General features: G+C 33.3%; 1 protein-coding gene across 1 annotated transcript; it reads right to left on the reverse strand.

Moving 5' to 3' along the window:
- Window positions 1-303: 303 nt before the first annotated feature.
- Window positions 304-2499, reverse strand: LOC149221347 (transcription elongation factor 1 homolog). The gene is made up of 6 exons (XM_089382959.1): window positions 2401-2499; window positions 2242-2270; window positions 1981-2109; window positions 984-1054; window positions 840-861; window positions 304-674 (listed from the first exon to the last, which is right to left on the reverse strand). Exons 3-6 carry the CDS (start codon window positions 2091-2093, stop codon window positions 626-628), a joined length of 255 nt encoding a protein of 84 aa, XP_089239085.1. The 5' UTR covers window positions 2094-2109; window positions 2242-2270; window positions 2401-2499; the 3' UTR covers window positions 304-625.
- Window positions 2500-22549: the final 20050 nt, after the last annotated feature.

Genomic DNA, 22549 nt, shown 5'->3' on the forward strand with positions numbered 1-22549 from the left:
ATTTTCAACTGAGAACCAATGCTACTAACAAAATTAAATACTTCAACTAGAGCAGATTTCCCTTGCAGATCCACAAATCATAACATTGAAGAAAACCAACCATGTAAAATTCAATATCCCAATACTTGGTCAGATCAAGGTAAATACTTCAAGCATAGCAGATTTCCCTTGAAGATCCACAAATCATAACTTTGAACAAGACCAATCATGTAAAATTCAATATCCCAATACTTGGTCAGATCAAGGTAAGACCAAAATAAATAAATAAATACTCCAATCACAGCAGATTTGGCCTACAAATAGAGCACATCTATATTTCAAGTATATTCCAACTGACTACCAATGTTACTGTTATATACACAGTTAATCCAAATAGTATCTAAGTGAGTAAACATCACAGTTATTTTTAAAACAACATGATCAGGGGCATGATACGCCAAAGTACGATTTTGTGAATTTGTTCAAGTGGATTCCTATATTGCACATCCAAACAACAGATGCTCTCACATAATTCAGTGATTCAAAGAGAAATTTATCAAAAAGAACATCGATATATCAACTAAACTAACATCCATATATCAACTAACTATGTTGAAGAGATATGCAATATGCAGATGCATCCATTTTATCCGGAATCGTTTACACGCTCACATTCATCAATCCATTCGGAATACCTGCAAACAAATTCAGACATTCACATCACTGATCCATAGAGCCGTCCATTACTCCATTGCATGAATTGAAACCTATATAAAGATCACTACTCAGCTTATCTAGCTACACTACTAAAAAGACATATGATAACCGAAACACTAAAATATATGGCTCAGGAAGCTTACACGTCAATGGGCTCGCTCAATGCTGTCAATTACCATCAATCCAACAGGGGATACTATGTTCAGGAAGGGCTCAAAACTAAAAGTTACTTACAAAAACAATACTTCATAAAAGTAACCTTAGGAAAATACCAAAAGAGCACTGACCATTTATTGAGGTGCTGAAACTCTCGTTACAAATCCTGCATGATGCCTCCCCAATAAGATCTTTCCGATCCCTGAATGAATAAAAATGTAAGAGCTGGCAAACTGTCAGACTGCCCGAGGCTTCTTATAATGAAAACACTAGACAGACCTTCGGGAAAACCCAAAAAAATATAAAACCCGGGAACTATTTGAAAAAATAAATATAAATAAAAAACTACAACAAAATCATTCTTGGAGATTCAACGTACGTTAGTTAAGAAAAAAAAGCATGCCTACTTCATGTCATAGGGAATGGTTAACCAAAAAAAATAGAATTCAAAACTATCGATCTAGGGCCTAACATTAAATGCCGTTTTAAGTCGTAACGCTCTAACTAGGAAGGTATACTTCATAATTAGTGTCATATGCCATCGACAGTCCTATTCATGGCAATTCGCAGCATTAACCGTTACCACTACGTATTCTCATAGCAATGTTAATGCACACATACTGAGCCAGCAAATTTAAGCTTGGCTGATCCATTAACCCTTATGAATTAGAACTCCCCTTATGCATTCTGAAGTTCAATCTGTAAAAATATGCACAACATGTAATTTTTTTACATAGGAAAATCTATTGATAAAGCTTAAACCCTGGGCTCTTACCCATTTTGTAATAATGTCATCAAAAATAAAAAAATGCCCTTTGACATAGTGAATCGATCTCTTGACTTTTAAAATTCGAACTAAAATTATTCAAGAGCAAATTAAGATTAAACGGGCTTCCTAATTCAACAGTTTCGAAGGGTAGAGAGAAAGAGTCACTTTTTCGCATGTTCAGATATTAGTTGATTCTTTTATCACATTAGACGACCAGTACGGTCATTCGGGGTCAATCAATGACAATCCAGAAAAAGAATGTGAAAATATTAGCCATTGTTTTCACAAGGTTCATGTCCAAAACCTAGTTTGTGTGGGTTTAGGGTTTGAATGTGAAAAAAGAAGGGAAATATACTGACATGCGGCACTCCACGCTGCTCTCCTGGTTGCAGAAAGGGCAACTGAAGACTGTACTGAGCTTTTCCTGCTTTTTCTTCCCCGCTGGCTTTTTCGACGACTTTCTCTTTCCCATATTTATCCTTAAAACCCTACAGAGTCCAAATTACACAGTAATCCTCCTACTTTGGAACGTATCGGAACCAAGAAATTAATAGAAAATATTACCAGAAAACAACACCCTGAAGGGGTTTAACAAAAGGACCAATGGACCAATGCTTTACCTGTGGATGAATTCCCCGAGATAGTAGAACTGCAAATTAAAAAAAACCAAGTGAGATCCAATAAGAGCGTAATTCTCAATCCTTGGAAGTTAAGAGAAACGGAAAATTAATGGCAAAGATACCAGAAACCAACCAGAACAGGAAAGACCAGTGCATTACCTGGAAATGAATCTTCCCGAGCGAGTGGAACTGCGAATCAAGAAAACCCAAGTGAGATAGCCAATAATAGAGCGAGTGCTATTTATAGTTACCTCTATCGACCTAATTTGGCGTTGTGTTAAAAAAAAAAATTAAAAATATTTGTTTGGTTTTAGAAGTTATTGAACATGCGCCGGGTTTAGAGGCGACAGTTGCGTGGATGATATGTAATCGCACAATGAAAACTCTCGTTTGATTTTTTTTTCAATAATTCAATATAGAAACTTAAATAAATTATCTGAATCTCCAGGTTAATTGACATATTTTAATATCAATTTTATATATATATTTCAAAACGAGGAAAAAATAATTAAAACTAAAAAAATATTAGTTAAAAGAATAATAAGAGAAATAATGTATTGAATTTTTAATATAAAATTGATATATGATATTTAAAAAATATTATTATTACTAATAATAAAATTCAATGCTAGTCATAAATAAAATATTCGAATAATAAATATATTGATTTATATTTAAAAATATATTAATAAGAAGAATTTTTTTTAATATAAATAGTGTGATTTATTAATAAAATATTTAAATGTCAATTATTTATGGAGAAAAAATTAATGGCAAACTATTTATCTGCATAATAGATTTTTATATGTCAGGATTCTTCTCCAATTTATGCTTTAAAAGCATTTCTTTTGCAACATTTAGTGCAATTGCTCCTAATATACCCATCCAAATATATTTGATGTCATTGTTAACCATTTTTTTAATTTATTATTATTCGAATATTTTATTTATGGCTAGCATTGAATTTTATTATTAGTAATAATAATATTTTTTAAATGCCATATATCAATTTTATATTAAAAATTCAATAAATTATTCCTCTTATTATTCTTTTAAGAAGTGTTTTTTAGTTTTAATTTTTTTTTTTTTCATGTTTTGAAATATATATATATATATATATATATATATAAGTTGATATTAAAATATGTTAGTTAACATGGAGATTCAGATAATTTATTTAAGTTTCTATATTGAAATTTTTTTTGCACACTCAAAAGTAAAAATATAAGATTTTTTTAATTTTTTATTACTTTATGTTTATTTAAAATTGATATAAAAATATGTTATTTTACATGGACAATAAAATATTTTATTTTTGCGAGTAAGGCTGAAATATTTTTCTTTTAGAATTTTTTTTTATACTGGTTTGTAAGGTTTGTAATATCACAGTTGAGAGTGAGAGCGACATATTATCCTTTTATAATGAGTTCTAATATCAACAAGGAACATAATCAAAAGTAGACTACTCATGTTTTATAATGATTTTAATTAAAAGTAAACAAAGATATATAATCATTTTTATTTTTTATTTAAAACCTGTCATAACTCAATTATGATTGGTTGTTATCTACAAATGCAAGATGATTTATCATTGTTATTCAAAGAAATCCATTCCACCGAGGGTGGTGGTCCATAAGGAGACAATCTTTCACTTCTACCAAATGCCTCTGAGCCTTGCATTATTAAGTTGTTTTATTATTTTGATTTTAAAATGCACACATGTGAAATGGGGGTTGAACATAGAATGAATTGCACATCCCTTTCCTACTAGGTTGTAGAATATGCCTCTAGGGAAGCAATACCTTCTAATTTATTTAATGCAATTATTAAAGTGTTGATGAAGATAAAAATTACAAAGTGTCAAACATTTATAGAGAAAGTTTAGATTTACCATCCTTTTATATATTTAATATATGATTCAACTTAGAAAAATTTCATTTCACTTCTACATTTGTCTATATCAATTATTGTTGAGTCTCCAGTTTCAATGTTGTCTATATCAATTATTATTGAGTCTCCAATATCAAAATTTCTAGGAAGGCATCAACTATCATTTTAAAATTACTTTATGTTATTTTATTTATAATTGTATTACATTAAATACCAAAAAAATATGTAAACCTATCATTGAGAGAATCAACCAACTTTTGTCCATAGTACCTTACCCAAATGAATTAGGTACAAATTTAAATATTAACGTATGATGAATTACAAGAAGCTTCCCTAATGTATTTCTTAAAAATTTGACACTTGTTATCATACTAAGGGTTTGTTGGTTCTATTTTTATTTTTACATAGCATCTAGATAGATAACTTGTTAATAAAAGTAAAAAGGGTTGTTATAAATTATGATACAGATCCTATCATTGATTGAATAACTTTTGGCAAATATTTTATTCAATTGAGCACAATTCTATAATACCTGATACAAATGAATTAGTTATAAGTTTAAATTTTAACATATACACACATGAAGATCAATAATGAGAAGCATCCTAATGTCTTTTCTAACAATTTTACACTTTTTATTATACTAAGATTTGGTTGGTTCTATTTTTCTTCTTACATAACATCTTGAGTGATAACTGGTTAATGGAAAAAAAAAATGTTGTAAAAATGGTAATTGCACCAAATGTTGTAAAGGAAATGTTGTAAGGAATAAATTGGAGAAGAATCATGACATATAAAAATCTATCATGCAGGTGCATACTTTGCCATTAATTTGTCCTCCTAGATCTGACAACATAGATCACTGCAGATTTGGGAGCTCTAGAGGTGATATCAACCTCTTTCCAATTTGCAAACTACTGGGCCACTATATTAGCCTCCCTTCATCATATGGTTGGTTGATTTATAAACCATAAAAATAAAAAGTTGAAGACATAAATTTGCAAGCATACAATCCATAAGAATATTGATTCCCAAAATATTTGGATCTTATGTTTATGAGAAAATACATTTGATAAGATTTTACTTAAGATAACATCTGATTAATTTTGTGAAAGTCATATTTAACTAAGAAATAATATAAACAGAAAATTCATAGTGCTCAAGATTAACCATACCTTTATTATCCTACAACTAACTATTAAGACTATCTATAAATGATTTTGAGATGTGGCACATGAGGTCTTCACTATTTTAGCAAAAATGACCCCACTTTCTCAATAAACGGCGGGAAGCTATGTTCAAAAGAAACCCAAGACAACCATTTGTCATAAGAAGGATGCTGTATTTGATGCCCAACAATATACATCATAGTCTGTTGCTACAAGTGGTGCACGTGTGCAGGTCTAGTTGATCTATATTTAAACATGAATGCAACAAATTACAGAAACCATAAACACAGAGATGCAGTGGAAATAATACTTCATTTCATTAATGTAAAATATTGAAATATGCTTATATTCAAAAATAGAAATACACGAGCTAGGGCGATGGTAGCCTATCTCTGAGAAAAGATGTGATGGTTGCATGCCTCTGAACTAAACTACAATGAGGCTCAAGGGCCTTTTTATTATTGAACAATAAGAGAAAACCCTAAACAACCAAAACCATAACCCCAGGAGATGTAACACCAAGAGTTTATGGGCCCTGTTGGGGTGAGTTTGACAACCAACTTCCCGGGGTCACGACTTGGTCATATTATCTCCTTTTGATGTGCATGATAGCCTGTTGGAAAGATTTGTCCGAAGAGTCCAACACAAAAGACGATTTTAGACAGCAAAATATTTGACGGTAGATTTCCAAAAAATGTTGTTTAGGGCCCCAAAATGGCTCCGGAAGTTTAGGACCCGAAAAACTGCTAAAAATAGTAAACTGTGCTACAATTAAGGAAACTGAAAAACTGAGAGAAGAAATGCTGGGGGTCCAAGTGGAATTGGTGGGTCACCACCAATATCCACCTAGATCATTCCTCCCCTGTTAGGAATCAATGGTCCCCATTGCATTGAGTTCCTCCATGAGATGAGGAAACTTTTGAACTTGGTCCCTAGTGAGCCACTTGCCCTGGTGAAGGAGTTGGCTTGCATTGACAACTCGATATAGTTAGATATTATGCTAGCGAGTATGCTTGATCTATGTGTCCATGATTCGATCAGTTGCAGCTTGTTCCATGCAATCTGGATTTAACTCTATGGGTGTGAGTTGTTTTGCAATGTTGGATGTGTCTAGTAATGGTGGAAAGTATGGCCAAAAGTGGTCCACATTGAACACTAGGTGCAGGCCAAGGAATGGGGGAATGTTGAAATCAAATGCATTGTCTCCCACAGCCTTGGTAATGCTGTAGGGACCATATCGGAGTGGTCTGAGTTTTCGATAGGCTCTAGTAAGGCATTCCTTTTGCAAATTCAATCAGACTTTGTTGCCCACCTGAAACTTTTGTGGCACTCGATGTTAATAATGTCACTTCTTGTACTTGGCATTTGATTTCTCCATAATGTCATGGACCTGCTAGCGAATATGTTGGATGTGCTCAATGAAGCTGTTTGCCTTATCTGTTTCGGATTGGACATGAGCCGAATTTGCATGAGTAGCTGCAAATAGCATGGCGACATCAATGGGACATAGTGGTTGGAATCCCAAGCCCACCTGAAAAGGGCTGTGGCCAGTCGAGATGTGGAGAGCTCAGTTGTAGTTATGCTGAACATAGGGGAGGCTCTCGTCCCATGTGCGTGGATGCTTTGAGTTGTACATGCACAGAATGTGTATGATCATCTTGTTGACAACCTATGTGTGGCCATCATTTTGAGGATGGAAGGTTGTGGACTTAGTGAGTTTGGTGTCCAGCATCGACCAGAGACTGGACCAAAATGTACTAAGGAGCTTGCTGTCCCAATCTGAGATGATAGACTGTGGGATCCCAAAGTGTACCCACACTTGTTCAAAGAAGAGTTTAACAGTGGCTTTGGCTATGATATTCTTCTTGCAGACCACCATAATGGCCGTCTTTAAGAACTTGTCGACGATCACAAAAAAAATAGTCATTTCCATGCTTAGTGGAAGGAAGGCCTAACATGTAATCCATGGAGATGGATTCCCAAGGCCGACTAGGGGTAGGCAACGGGGTATAGAGGCCTTACTTCTTGATGGTTGGCTTGGAAATGGTGCAGGAAATGCATGATCTGATGTACTTCTTGACATCTTGTCAAAGATTTGGCCAATAGAAATACTTTTGCACTACTCCCACCATTTTCTTGACCCCAAAATGCCCAGCAGCTTGACCGTAGTGTGCTTCCCAAATCATCTTGGCACACTTGCTTGAAGGAACACAAAGGTGACCTAGGTGGCATAACAGGGCAACCTGGAGGTGAAAATCTGGAACATGCTAACCCTCCAAGAGTGTCTGGTATGTGTGGCTGAATTCTAGGTTTCATTTGTAGAGAAGTGGCCAATCAGAAGTCTCGTTCCCACAAGAGTTGAGCACGATGGTTAACGCCATGATCAATGGTCGACTCAGGCAATCTGCAACCTTATTAGTAATGCCCTTCTTATACTTGATATTCAAATGGAACTGTTGCAGGTAAGTGGACCACTTCTGATGGCAATCATTCTGCAAATTCCCGTGGGTTTGTATGAGCTACAGGGGTCGGTGGTTTGTGGATGACCATTTCCTTCCCCAAAATGTAATGATTCCATTGTTGGCAGGCTTGCACAATGGAATACATATCTTTGTCATAAGTGGGATACTTCTGGACTGTGTTTGAAAGTGTCTCACTATGATATGCCATTGGATGCCTGTGTTGAGTAAGGACTGCCCCAATAGCATAGTCAGAGGCATTTGTCTTGACCTCAAATGGTTGTTGCACGTCTGGTAATGTGAGCACTGGTGCAATGCAGAGGTGATATTTCAACTTTGTGAATGCCTTCTATTGAGATTCGGACCAAAAGAATTTTTCTTTTGCTCCTCCCTTGGTGACTTGACTCAAGGGCCAAGTGATATGAGAAAATCCCAACATGAACCTGTCGTAGAAGTTGGAAAAACCTAGAAAGCTGTGGAGCTCTGTCAGAGTGGTTGGAGATGGCCAATGCTGAATGACTTGGATCTTGGCTGGATCCACATGCACCCCCTGTTCATCAATAATGTATCCCAGATACTAAATTTGGGTCATGCCAAAAGTGCATCTCTCGAAATTGGCACATAACTTGTGTTGTCGCAGTGTTTGGAGAACCTGTCGGATGTGGTGGAGGTACTTTTCCCAACTCTGGTTGAAGATCAGGATTTCATCCACGTATACCACTAAAAATTAGTTGGTGAAGGCCGCAAGATGTCATCCATTAGCCTCATGAAGGTTGCAGGAGCATTCGTCAATCCGAAAGGCGCAACCAACCATTCGAAAAGACCCTCCTTTGCTTTGAAGGCAGTCTTCCACACATAGGAGGGTTCGATTGGTGCCTGGTGATATCCTGACTTCAAATCGGTCTTGCTGAAATATTTTTCCCCCTTCTGTTGGTCTAGGAGGTCATCAATCCATGGGATCAGGTACCTATTATGCACAATGATCTTGCTCATCGCTCGATAGTCAATACAGAGTCTCCAAGTCCCATCTTTCTTTTGTACCAACACGATCGGGCTCCAACAGGGCAATGAACTCGGATGTATGTGACCTTTATGCAGCAACTCCTGAATCTGCCTCTTGATTTCATTGTTCTCTAGAATGGAGTGTCGATAGATTGGTCCATTAGGAAGTGGTGCACCTGGGGTCAGATTGATGGAGTGCTTGACCTGACAGTGCAAAGGAACCCCTGCGGGGGAGGTGAAGATGTCCTCGTACTCCTCCATGACCTTGTCCATCTGTAGCTTTCATGTGGAGGGGCCCTGTCTGGAGGTTGTGGCCACCGTATTCTTCTTTTCTTGAGGGCATATCGTCAGGAAAACAAATTTCCTGGTTTTGTAGATGATCTTACTACATTGTTTTGCAGTAACAAAAGAGATGGTGGTAGGTGGTGCTACCTCCTGTATCCTGTACAACTTATCTCCCAAAGTAGCAATAACGGCACGAGGCCTTGATTCATATACAACATGTCACTTCCACAAGTATGGTTGTCCAAATAATACATCACAAACTTCAAGGGGAGCAATTTCACACAATACCTCATCCGTGAAGGGCTTGATGTTGTATGGAAGGTGACACTATTGGCTCACATGAAGATCCTATCCTTGGTGAAGCCACACGGATGGTGTACGGTTGTGGATGTGCGGGGTCGGTAAGCTTAGCTGCTTCACGACCTCTACTGAAATGAGGTTCTTTTGGCTCCCACTATCGATAATAAGCTGTAGCGCAAAGCCTTTTACCCACATCTGGGAGTGGAAGGGACACTCCTCCTCCTTTGGATCTTCGAGTTCCTCCTTCTGGATATTCATGCTGGCAACGATGGCATTGGGCTTCACATCAATAATCTGCTTCCCTTTGTCATTTGCCTTTTCAGGTTCTGACTCAGAGTCAGAACATGCATCTGATTCTGAAACCTTTAGCTCGACCAATGGTGACTGCTTGGCCTGACACTCATTTGTGTTGTTAGTGGAGCTCTTATGGAACTCACACCACTTTCCCGTGTCCTTTTTCGGCTTCATAGTGCTATTATTTGCTTGTAGCTTTGACGGTTTGTCTTGTGCTGCCCCACCTTGGCTTTGTCCTTTGTTCTGTGGTTTGGGGGCACCTTTCCCTTGCTTTGGATTCATAGATCCAAAGTATTGCTTCTTCTATTTAAACTTTTGCTTGACCTTAATGACATATCAGTATGGTGTGTTGAAAGAAGATATTTTAAGAAATTTTATTTCTTCCTAGATGTACTTGTGTAGGCAGCGGTGGTATTTGAGTACCGAATGCTACTTTGAATCCTTGATACCCAACTTTGTGTGAAGGGTATGGAAAATGTTGGTAAACTACGACATGTCTTGGTCCTTCCTTGCCGCACCATGGTCCACTTTATGTATTGACCCTTATAGCTTTCGATAGGGTAGTACTACTCCTTGATGGCATCCCAGAATGAATTCCAAGTGGGTGCGGCTAAAAATAGTGAGCCTATACTTTCATCCTTCTGCTCACAGTAGGTTTACCACCAATCCTTGATGTGGGGGGTTGCTTTGAGAGCGAAAATAATCTTTTCTCGACTAGAAAAATCATGAACAGAAAAATGACCCTATGGTAGATTTAACCATTTATTGACTACATCTGCGTCTATCTGACCCTTGAATGTGGGGATTTCAAAATTAACTTGTACCTTAAACAGTGTGGCATTTATAGAGTAGTTGTTGGAAGCTGATGCATCCCCCTTGGGTAGCCACTGAAGGATCTAGGCAAAGTTGTCCATCATCGTGTTCCTTTGTCACTCGAGGGTTTCTTCGAGAAAAATTTTGATAGGATATCTTGCCCCCTCATTTTTCTTTTCATTTGGCATGGGAGGCCATTGGGATTTGCGAGGCCAGTCTTGCAAAGGTTCGACCAGTTGAAGCCCTAACTCCTTATATCCCGACCTCATTGGGGACATGCGAAGAAAAACCGAGAAAAAAGTAAACTACTCTGATTCCACTAATCTAGATTTAAACAAGAATGCAACAAATTACAGAGATAACCATAGACACAAAGATGTAGCAGAAATAATACTTCATTTCATTAATGTAAAATACTAAAATATGCTTACAAATAGAAATGGAAATACACCAACTAGGGCGATGGTAGCTTATCTATAAGAAGAGATGTGGTGGCTACATGCCTTTGAACTGAACTATAATGAGGCTCAAGGGCATTTTTATTATTGAACAATAAGAGAAAACCCTAAACAACCAAAACCCTGACCCGAGGAGATGTAACACCAAGAGTTTATGGGCCCCATTGCGATGAGTTGGACAGCCAAATTCCTGGGGTCATGACTTGGTTATATTATCTTTGTTTGACACGCATGAAAGCCCATTGGAAATATCTCTCCAAGAACTATGACGAAAAAGGCAATTTTATACAGAAAATCACTCGCGGTAGATTTCAAAAAAAATGTCGTTTAGGGCCTCAAATTGGCTCTGGAAGTTTAGGACCCGCAAAATTGCTAAAAATAGTAAACTGTGCTACAATGAATGAAACTGAAAAACTGAAAGAAGAAATGGTGGGGGTCCAAGTGGAATTGGCAAGTGACCACCAATATCCACCTGGATCACTAGTAGTGTGTCTTCCTCCAACAACTATTGAAAACCCATAATTTTGTCAAGTGGGCAGGAAAGGTGAAATTCCTCTTTAAAAAGAGGAGCTTCATAGGGCTTGAGATGATTAAAATTAACCACATTGTGGAGGAAAAGATGGCAATGAAAATATAAATGAAATGCATTCACAACAACCTCCTTCAAAGTAGTACAAGGACCATAGTAGATGGGCTTGAGTTTATGATGTCTCTTCCACTTAAAACATATTTTCTCTAAATAAAATTAGACTTGGTCACCTATGTAAAATTCTATAGATAATTGATGTCTATTATGGAGTTATTTGTAGCAACTCGAGGGAGTTTGAAGAGTTATCCAATTTTTAAACAAAGGAGGATGTCATGTGCTTCTTCTTTTACTCATGATGGGAGACAACTAGAGGAAGAGATTTGGGAAGCTTATATGGGGCCAACCATTGGTAACCATAACAACTTGATTATATCTATGTTGTAGGACATGAAAATAAGAATTGCACTATTTATTTTTGGTGTAGTGAATGCAAAGGGCTTGTAATAGGCAACAATTTATTACTTAGGTCTAAACATTTGTTTTTTTGTCTTGGAGTGATTTATAGCAAGCCTAGGGGGTGTAAACATCACCAAATACTTGGGAATGGATGCAAGCCAACTTCTAAACAAAGAAGGATGCCTTGTGCTGCTTCTTGTGTTGGTGATGGGAGATAACTAGAGGAAGAGAGATGGGCAGCATGTAAGGGCCAACCACTGGTAACCATAACAACCCAATTATAATTGTGCTTTATGACATGGAAAGAGGAACCCCACTGTTTATTTTTGGTGTAGAAACACATAGGGCTTGTACCAAACTATAATTTGTTACTTTGATCTACTCATTTATTCATTTGAAAATGAAATGCAGTAGTGAAATGGAGCTGGCAACCCAATAACTGTTGAAATATCTTATAAAATGTGTTATAATCATGTGAGAGTAAACCTTTGCATACAAGTATTCAAGCCACTGGTAACCATAACAACCTAATTATAAATGTTATTTATGACTTGGAAAGAAGAATCCCACTGTTTATTTTTGGTGTAGAAACACATAGGGGTTGTACCAAACTGCAATTTATTACTTTAATCTACCCATTTATTCATTTGAAAATGAAAGGCAGTAGGAAAATAAACCTGACAACCCAATAATTGTTGAAATATCTTCTAAAATGTGTTATAGTCATGTGAGATTAAACCTTTGCATACAAGTATTCAAACCACTGGTAACCATAACAACCTGTTTATAAATGTGCTTTATGACATGGAAAGAAGAATCCCACTATTTATTTTTGGTGTAGAAACACATAGGGGTTGTACCAAACTGTAATTTATTACTTTGATCTACCCATTTATTCATTTGAAAATGAAAGGCAATAGCGAAATGAACATGACAACCCAATAATTGTTGGAAGATCTTCTAAAAGGTGTTATAATCATGTGAGAGTAAACCTTTGCATACAAGTATTCAGGGAAGGATTTTGTTGTTGATATTTTTTTACATGCCTAATTGTCCCGATTCTCTGTTTCCTCCATTTTTTCTTAGTGAAATGAAGCTCACAACCCAATAATTATTCAAATATCTTCTAAAATGTGTTATAATCATGTGAGAGTAAACTTTTGCATACAAGTATTTAGGGAAGGATTTTGCTGTTGATATTGTTTTGCATGCCTGATTGTTCCAATTCTCTCTTTCAACCATTGTTTCTTGAAGAGAGCGAATGGACCAACTTCGATTACTAATAGTAGTCTTCTCCTAGTTTGTTGTTTATGTATTGTTCTAATAAATGATATAATTTTTTTCATTGCATCAAGTTTTTTTGTAAATGTATTCCAACATTTTGCAAGTGGTTCCCATCAAGTGTTGAATCCCATGGAAGCTATGTTTGGTGGAATTGTTGGGCAGGAGGTTGTAAAATCTTGTTATGAAAAATTTCATCCAATTTTGAAAGTTTTATTTCTTTGGCACCCTACTTACTCTTTTTATGTATTTCTCTTAAATATAAATGAAAGTGTTCCCTTTAATATAGGTCAAGAAGGGCAAGGTAGAAGAGAATTGAATTACTTATTGTCTAATATCTATTTCAATTCATTGGAATCTCTTCCTATAGAAACCCTTGGGGTAGAGGATATGAGACCTCTGAATAGTCATTATGATGCTCAGATTTCTGTATTTGGAAAAAAGGTGCATAAAAGGTTGGAAGATGAAAAATTATTTTTGGTGGGGGATGGTGCTCTGGATGTGAGATTCTAAAGAACTTAGATTCATGCAAGCGAGGGAAGGCATACTATAATAGATGATGACATTATTCAGAAGAAAAATCTTAGTAGACAATTCCTCTTTCGGGATTGGAATATTGGGTAAGAACTTGGAATATTGGGTCTTCTCCTAAGAATTTCCCAAAGCTCCTCCACTTTTCTTCCCATGATCCCAGTCACATGTCTGTGATTCTTACAACCTCCATTTTAAAAGCTGATACATATGGAATTACCATTCCTGATTGGAATTCAAATCCAAATTCAATGAGATTGGCATAGGTTGTTGATAAAGTTCATATTCCAGTTTTCGAGCAAAAAAAAGGGATGAAGATTGTCACAGATGAGAAAGCTACATATGTGAACCCTTCTTCTACATTGTATGATGATGATGATGATGATGCTGAAAAGATTGACAAATTGATCGCCACATGGCAACATGGTGTTCAAAATCTACCTTCAAGCCTTGACATGAGTCATATTAAGTTTTTAAATGGTATTCTCTAACTTTCCTCATTAATGATCCCTATTATCCTTTATCAATTACACAACTTCTACTCCCTTGAATAAAATATTTCAATTCAAAATTATTCATTCGAAGAAAAATCAGTCTAAAATTTCGGTTATTTCTTCATTGCAATGTAGGATGATGATACAAATTATCACATGGATCTGATCACTGGACTTGCTGATATGTGAGCAAGGAACTATAACATACCTAAGGTGGATAATCTGAAGGCCATACCTCTTACTACCTTAAGTGTCATACTTCTTATGATTAGTATGCATGACGTAATAAAACCAAATCTCAAGGTCATACTTCTTACTACATTAAGTGTCATAATTCTTATGGTTAGTATGCATGAGATAATAAAACCAATATAACCACCATTGGCTAGACAAATTGGAAAAACTCTTCTTAAACAAGAGTTGCATAATTACATGGGATATTTCTTACAACTATATTTAATGACCTTTTAAAGTCATTTGGGAAATCCCTTTTCAGCAAAAATTGTGATGAACATTAGTGGCATAACATATGAACAATATTTTTTTATTTGAGATAGTATCTACTCCAAATACAATATGAATGGACAATGGCCAAATCTAAATTTTTAATTAAATGATTGATAATTTTAAGTCTTACATATGTAAATTATTTTACAATTGAATATCAAACCTTTTGTTTATTTGTTAAGAAAATATCATAGTTGAATAACAATCGATTTGTTAAACTTAGTTAGAATGCACTAAAAATGAATTAAAAATAACAAAAACAAGCGATACTAAAACACATAGGTCATTATTAATATGGAACTTGCATCCATAATATAATTGTGTTTTACATTCACAATAGGGTTCTACTCATTATTAATAAAATATGTATTAGAAATAGTACCATATCAATCATTATTATTAATCCCCCTTACATTCTCCTAAATTCTCTTAAATTGTTTGGATAAAGATGATTAATGTCTAACATGGATGTCTATGTTAATTATGGTCTCCACATTATTAGATTAATTTTGACTCTTCACTTTTATAATCACACTAAGATTGTCTAAAGTAAGCAAGTGAGGCTAAACAATCACAAGGAGCTCTCTCTTTGTGTCACACTTGAAATTATATCAAACAAACTCTCGAAATTATGTCAAATACTCCAACAACTAAAGAAAGTAGAAATTATGTCAAATTATCCAACAACTAAAGCAAGTACTACATGTCTATGTTCATCCTTTAAGTTTCTTCATAATAATATATTAACACATATTAATAAACTATTATACCAATTATTTTTATTTTTTTATTTGAGTTTTAATTGAAAGAAAATGATTCAAAACCAAGCATTATTTTTAATAGGATAATAAATATGACTTTAATTCTAAAAACAAGTTGTCTGCTAACAAATAAACTTCCAAAAAAGATTGGGTTTATTATTTTTGATAATTGTTTTCCTATTTTATAATAAAATGTTCCTCAGGTTTATAAAAGTTAACTTTTGTGAATAACCAACCTAGATTCACCTTAACTTTAGATCTTTATAATTATTTATTTTAATTTTATGCAATTTGACCCAGTCAAAATGTTTAATTGTTGGATAATATTCTACATTTTAGGTCTTTTTCTATTTTCCCATCTACAAAATCCAACTAAACAATATTTTCCAAAATTTGCAATTTGAATTAATGGAATCAATGTCCTTAATGCAAAAGAGGATTCAACACCCCATAATTCCCCTATTAGTACAAGATTGTACAATATTAATATTAAATACTTGCAATTTCATTAATTCAAAATGATTCTTGTCATTTCAGAGTAAACATATTTGATTATGTTGATTTTTCTTCCCTTTATTTTGAGTAATTAAAAAATACCATTTCCTATAAGTTAAAAAAAATCAGATTTTGAATTTAACCATTTTCTTTAAATGGCATATTCAAATTTATTCAAAATTAGATTGTACTTGGATTAAGGGAAATGCCAATTTGAGGTTCCCTTGGGTGAGCTATTAGGTTATATTCTATCCTTTTTATCTCCAGCTAGGGGCAGTGAATAGTTAACTAGTATACCAAAATAAAACTAGTATACGAACATACATGAGGATAAATAATAATACTCATTTTCTGGATTATATATGGATGTTTCTAGCTTTTTTTTTTTTATCTTTTTGAATTTGAGTTTTTCATATATATATATATATAACTTCTTATCTAATTTAAATACAGTAAGTTATTTGAAAAAAATTAAATTTGATATTTCTATATTTCAATATTTGTATTTTAATAATCCTAAAAACAATAAACTAAACTAATTAGAAAATTTAGATAAATAACATTTATACAATTTGATAGTTATATCATTTTCACATTATTTTTTTAATCTAACAATTACTTCCACCTAAAAGCAAATACCATAACCTTTGAATAAAATATGACAGAAAAAAGAAAAATCCTACAATAATGGAAACCAAAGAACAATGATTTTTCACACTCAACAAAATTACAATAAGTTCCCACCATTGACTCTTCAGTCAGTCTTGAACTTCACGCATTGACTTGTAGCTTTTTCTCACTAATTGGTTGTTATAAAGAATTCAATTAAAGAAGGTTGAGATCTCAAAAAGATGTTGCGATCTCATGAAGATATTTAGAAAACTAATAATATGAAACGACCGATTTTCACACTGAAACTACTTTATCATCTACAATAATTTTATACTTATACCTATGAAAAGGGTAATATCCATTTTCATGAAAAAGAAGAGGGCTTGTTGTGTTTCAGATGACGCTGGCCTAATATAATATTTCACATCAGTCAACAAATGTATGAGGAGTGTCATGTCTCTGTGTATGAATCCTCTGTCTCTATGTTTGAAACCTCTTGTTGTTATATATATCATTATTTTTGTTTTCCTAATAAAAGGGCATCCATGCTGACAGCCCTGCACATTTGCAGTTCAGTACATTCTCCTAAAATTGGTTTTCTTTAGGTTTGTAATGGATTTCCTGCGGAGAGGACACTAATAACTGTAACACTTGTCTACCACGTGGTAGAAAGATTTTTTTGTTGCAGCTTTACCGAGTGAAAGAATTTTTCAATTAACTGTAACAAAACAGCTGTAACACATGTCTACCACGTGTCAGAAAGAACTTGTTTTTTCAGCGTTACCAGGTTATCCCCTGTGGATTTAGTTTAATCGTTTTATTTTAATTTAGTTTATTTGTTTCTGAGGGGTGAAAGTGATATATATCCTTAACCTTTTCATGTTTTTAGAACATTGTAATCCACAGAAGAATTACCCCAACTCTGGTTAGGAAATCGTGCACTATATTAAGAAGTGTATGAAGCCATTTAAACGCTCAAAATTAAATAGAAATAGAAAATACAGAAAAAAAAACGAGACCTAAAGATAGAGCACGATCCAACCTTATAAAAAGACATATATATTGAAGTATATTATTGTTTTTATAAATTCATAACTAATTATTTCAACTTCATTATTTTTATAAATTTATAAGGTAATTATCCACAGAAGAATTACCCAAACTCTGGTTAGGAAATCGTGCACTATATTAAGAAGTGTATGAAGCCATTTAAACGCTCAAAATTAAATAGAAATAGAAAATACACAAAACACGAGACCTAAACATAGAGCACGATCCAACCTTATAAAAAGACATATATATTGAATTATATTATTGTTTTTATAAATTCATAACTAATTATTTCAACTTCATTATTTTTATAAATTTATAAAGTAATTATTGCATCATCAACTCTAGTGGGGTGATGGAATTGAAAAAAACAAATTCTAAACTACAATTTTCTATATATAATAAAAACAATATAATCTTAGAATGGAAAAAAATATTTATATTTATCTCTCTTCATCCAACACCATCCACAAAAAGAAATAACATCACTAATATTTTAGAGAACCATTACATAAAATATTTAATTAAATCAAAATGTTCTCAAAGATATTGTATTTATATGTAAAAACACCTAAATTGCAATAAGCACCTCATTACATCGCAATTTCAAACCCTTATCTTCTTTTTCCTCAGTGAATTTATTGTTTGCATCCTTCGTGTGTAAATTAAGAAAATGGTCAAAAACATACATTGCGACTTTTTGACCTAATAACAAAAATATAATCACTAGAAAAAGCACCAGCATCCTCAGCATATCCGGTTATAATCACCATGGTTGATTTCAAACATGATTGACCATGGTTGACGATGGTTGATTTTCATAGTTAGACAATATTTTTCACAATGCCACATTGGACCATGGTTAACCATGGGGTCCACTATAGTTGTCATATTGTGACCATGGTTATCGACCATCGTTGACCATGATTGACCAGGGTTCATCATGGTTGATTTTCATATTGATACAATCTTCATCACAAAGTGATGTTTGAACATGATTGATTTTCATAGTGAGACAATCTTTGTTACAATGCGACATTGGACCACGAGGCCATGGTCCACCATGGTTGTCATAATGTGACATCACCATGTAATCCTAGGGAATAATATTAAACCCAAGGGTTTAATACTATAAACCCAAGGTATATAAACCTAGGATAAATATTATAAACCATAAAATAAACATGGTTGACCATGGTTGATTTCCATATTGACACAATTGAAATGACTTTTCAAAAATAATTAATCAAAATATTAACTTGTCAACTCACATGAAAAATTATACTAATAACAAATTTACCCAAGGTATATAAACCTAGGATAAATATTATAAAACGTAAAATAAACAAGGTTGACCATGGTTGATTTCCATAGTGACACAATTGAAATCACTTTTCAAAAATAATTAATCAAAATATTAACTTGTCAACTCACATGAAAAATTATACTAATAACAAATTTAGTTCTAATCATAACAAATAATAAACTTGAAAAACTTCTAGTAATTAGTAAAATAAAGTTGTGAAATGAATTCAAAAATTTAATATTAAATAATTATTTCAAGTTAATTCTCAATTAATTAAATAAATATTTTTTTTAATTTTTATAATAAATATTTAAATTATAAAATTAATGTGAATGTGAATGATTGAGATGGAAAATATTATTTCTTATTAAAACTTAAAATATATATATATATATATATATATATATATATATAAATTAATTATTTATTACAAAATAATTTTAATTTTATATTGTTTTTATAAAACATGTTATAATTTATTTTTTCCTTTAAAACAATATTCAACACTTTTTTGCTTTGGTTAAAATCCTTATAGATTATAATTCCCTTTAATATTAATAAAATCAATTTATATACCGAAAGTTAATCAAAAGTTTATATACCTCAATTAATTTTTTCTATTATATAACTTAATATTAAATGGTTAACATTCAACAATATTTAGAAGAACGAAAAATTCCTTTAAAGAGATTGATTTTCTTCTAGCACACAATCCAAAGAGAAGTTTTCAACCGCAAAAGAGAACGGTGGCTTTTTTGGCCGAGAGTATGGTGCACTCCATTTGAATGTTATAATCGGAAATCGCATAACATCCATCTTCCGAATATTTGTGGATAAAAATTATCATCCCCTGACTACTACCATTCTCTTGTCATACATCTTAGCGTTCACATGCCAATAAAATCCAAACTATCTATACACAATAACAGTTTTCCTGAAAATGCTTTTTAAAAATATATTTGCATATCTCCTCTCCCCAAAGTCTATTCAAGTTCCACCATTTTCCCACTTTCTCGACTGAGGAATAATAATTAGATATGTAATCTCTATATTGAGGCAATTCACCAATTTTGGTTTTCCTACTTTCTCGAGTGACCAATGATAATTAGATATGTAATCTCTATATTGATGCAATTCATCAATTTTGGGAGAAGATAATAATGAAGCGTAATAATGTTCATTCTTTCAACTTATTTTGAGTAATTAGGATAAACCTATTTTAAATGCGGATGTAACCTATGCTAAAAAGAATCTAATCTGTAACCTAAGAAAAATCCAATCTAATATATCCTCAGAAGAATCCAATAATAATTAGATATGTAATCTCTATATTAAGGCAATTCACCAATTTTGGTTTTCCCACTCTCTTCAGTGATGAATAATAATTAGATATGTAATCTCTATATTGAAGCAATTCACCAATTTTGGTTTTCCCACTCTCTCTAGTGACGAATAATAATTAGATATCTAATCCACCAATTTTGGGAGATGATAATAATGAAGTGCCATAAATAGACATAAAATGGTAATGATAAATGATTACAGAACACAAAATTTACCTATCAGAAAGTGCACACTCCAGTTCCACACCTGGTTGTACACATTTGAATGTGGATGAATGATTATAATCTATTTTAATTTCAAATGGTGCAGGCCTTAATTATCAACAAAGATTTAAATTGATTACTTTATTTTGTTTGACTTTTAAGTGGATTAATTTCTTTTTTCTTTCTATTAATATTAACGGTTTTTCTGCTAATATAATTTTATTCCGGTGGTTGATCTGGTTAGGCTTAGCTCTAAATTCAACATCCTCCGATAAACATATTGGCTATGCTTTAAAATTTTATTGAATTAACCTTCAGTATGGAATGTATGCAAGGTTTACATGGTTAATGGTTGCTTATGATTTGTTTCATGACCATGTTATAGCGATTCTCTATGCAATTCCCATTGGTATTCAACTGATTAACTTATAACCTAAGAGCCTCCTCTGAACTTTCCGGAAGTTCCAGCTGTCATTCACCTACGAGAGCTTGTGGCCGGTTTGGTGCTTTCAAGGTGTCATGGGAATCACCGCTGATGTTCAAGGTTTACAATCGAATGGTGCAGATGTAGACAGGACGGTTAAGGGTAACTAACTTGCCATTCCACTACATCGTCAGCTCATTTGCACACTAGTCTGTTGGGTAGAGCTCCACTGTCGGTGCTGTAACTGTAATTAAAAGTTAGTTCTGGAGTTATGGTTGCCACCATAATTACCGAATTCGAATTTGATTCGGAGTGAATTCGATACGATAAAAATTTGAATGAAAAATTTTCAATTTGGAAAAAATTCGATAATACACTTCTTAAACATTTTTTAAATAATATATATTTAAAATATTTTTAGCTATCTTCTTTCTAATTTATTTTGAATTTTATATAACTTATAACTATATATAATAAAAAATCTTCAGAACCAAATCCACTCAAAAGGAATTTACATTCACCTCTTGCCTCCAAACTATATACTCTTCTCAAAAACCTATATTCTTTCTTTGATTTCAATTTTTTTTTAATATAAAATCCTTGTTTATTTAGAAAATTAATATTCAAATTTATTTTATAGAAAAATCAACCTTTTGTCTTTAAAAAAAGAAATTTTCTAATTTAAATACTTCCATTTTCTTCTCTATGACCGGGAAAAATCTAACCAGAAAATATAGTTATATGCATTTCCCTCCAAACCATACTCTTTTCAAAAACCTATATTATTTCTTTGATTTCAAAGATTCATTAATGTAAAATCCTTCCCTATTTAGAAAATTAATATTCAAATTTATTTTATAAAAAATCAACCGCTTAATTTTTAAAAAAGAAATTTTCTAATTTAAATACTTCCATTTCCTTCTCTGTGAGTGGGAAAAATCTAACGAAAAAATAAGATTTAATAACATCAATGCTCATAACTCTACCTACCTTTGAAATTGGGAATTTTGATCATAACTGTTATTACTCATTTAACCTGTAAAATCTAAGTAACTCATAAGTCTCCTAATTTTTTACGTGCATGCTATAAAGCAGCAATATTTTATGTTCTTAGTTGGGTGCATGCTATACCGCAGCAATTTCTATTTTCCTATCCGTGCATGCCATACAACATCAATCTATCTATTTGTGTTTAGCGAATGAACAATCTACTAGGTGAATTTTTTGTCAATTTCTATTTTCCTATCCGTGCATGCCATACAACATCAATCTATCTATTTGTGTTTAGCGAATGAGCAATCTACTAGGTGAATTTTTTGTCTTTCTCTGCTGCTTTACATACCGCAACAATTTTTGTTTTTTTCTGTTACATGCCATACTGCAACAATTTTTATTTTACTCTGTAGCATGCCATACTGCAACAATTTTTATTTTTCTCTGCAGCATGCCATACCGCAGCAATCTATTTGTTCTTTAGTTAATAAACCATCTGTGGCCATTAACTATGCGAGGTAATGAACCATACATGATCACCTACGCTACGAACCGGATCGAATTTTATCGAACTATTCAGTGTTTGAATCGTGAATTTTGGTATTTTTAATGATGATTCGGCTGTATTTGGTAACTATGGTTGCCACTATTA

This window comes from Pinus tabuliformis, chromosome Q (assembly GCF_031772625.1).
Source record: "Pinus tabuliformis cultivar Carrire ecotype Pingquan chromosome Q, CPIR1, whole genome shotgun sequence".
In the NCBI taxonomy this organism is placed as follows: Eukaryota; Viridiplantae; Streptophyta; class Pinopsida; order Pinales; family Pinaceae; genus Pinus; species Pinus tabuliformis.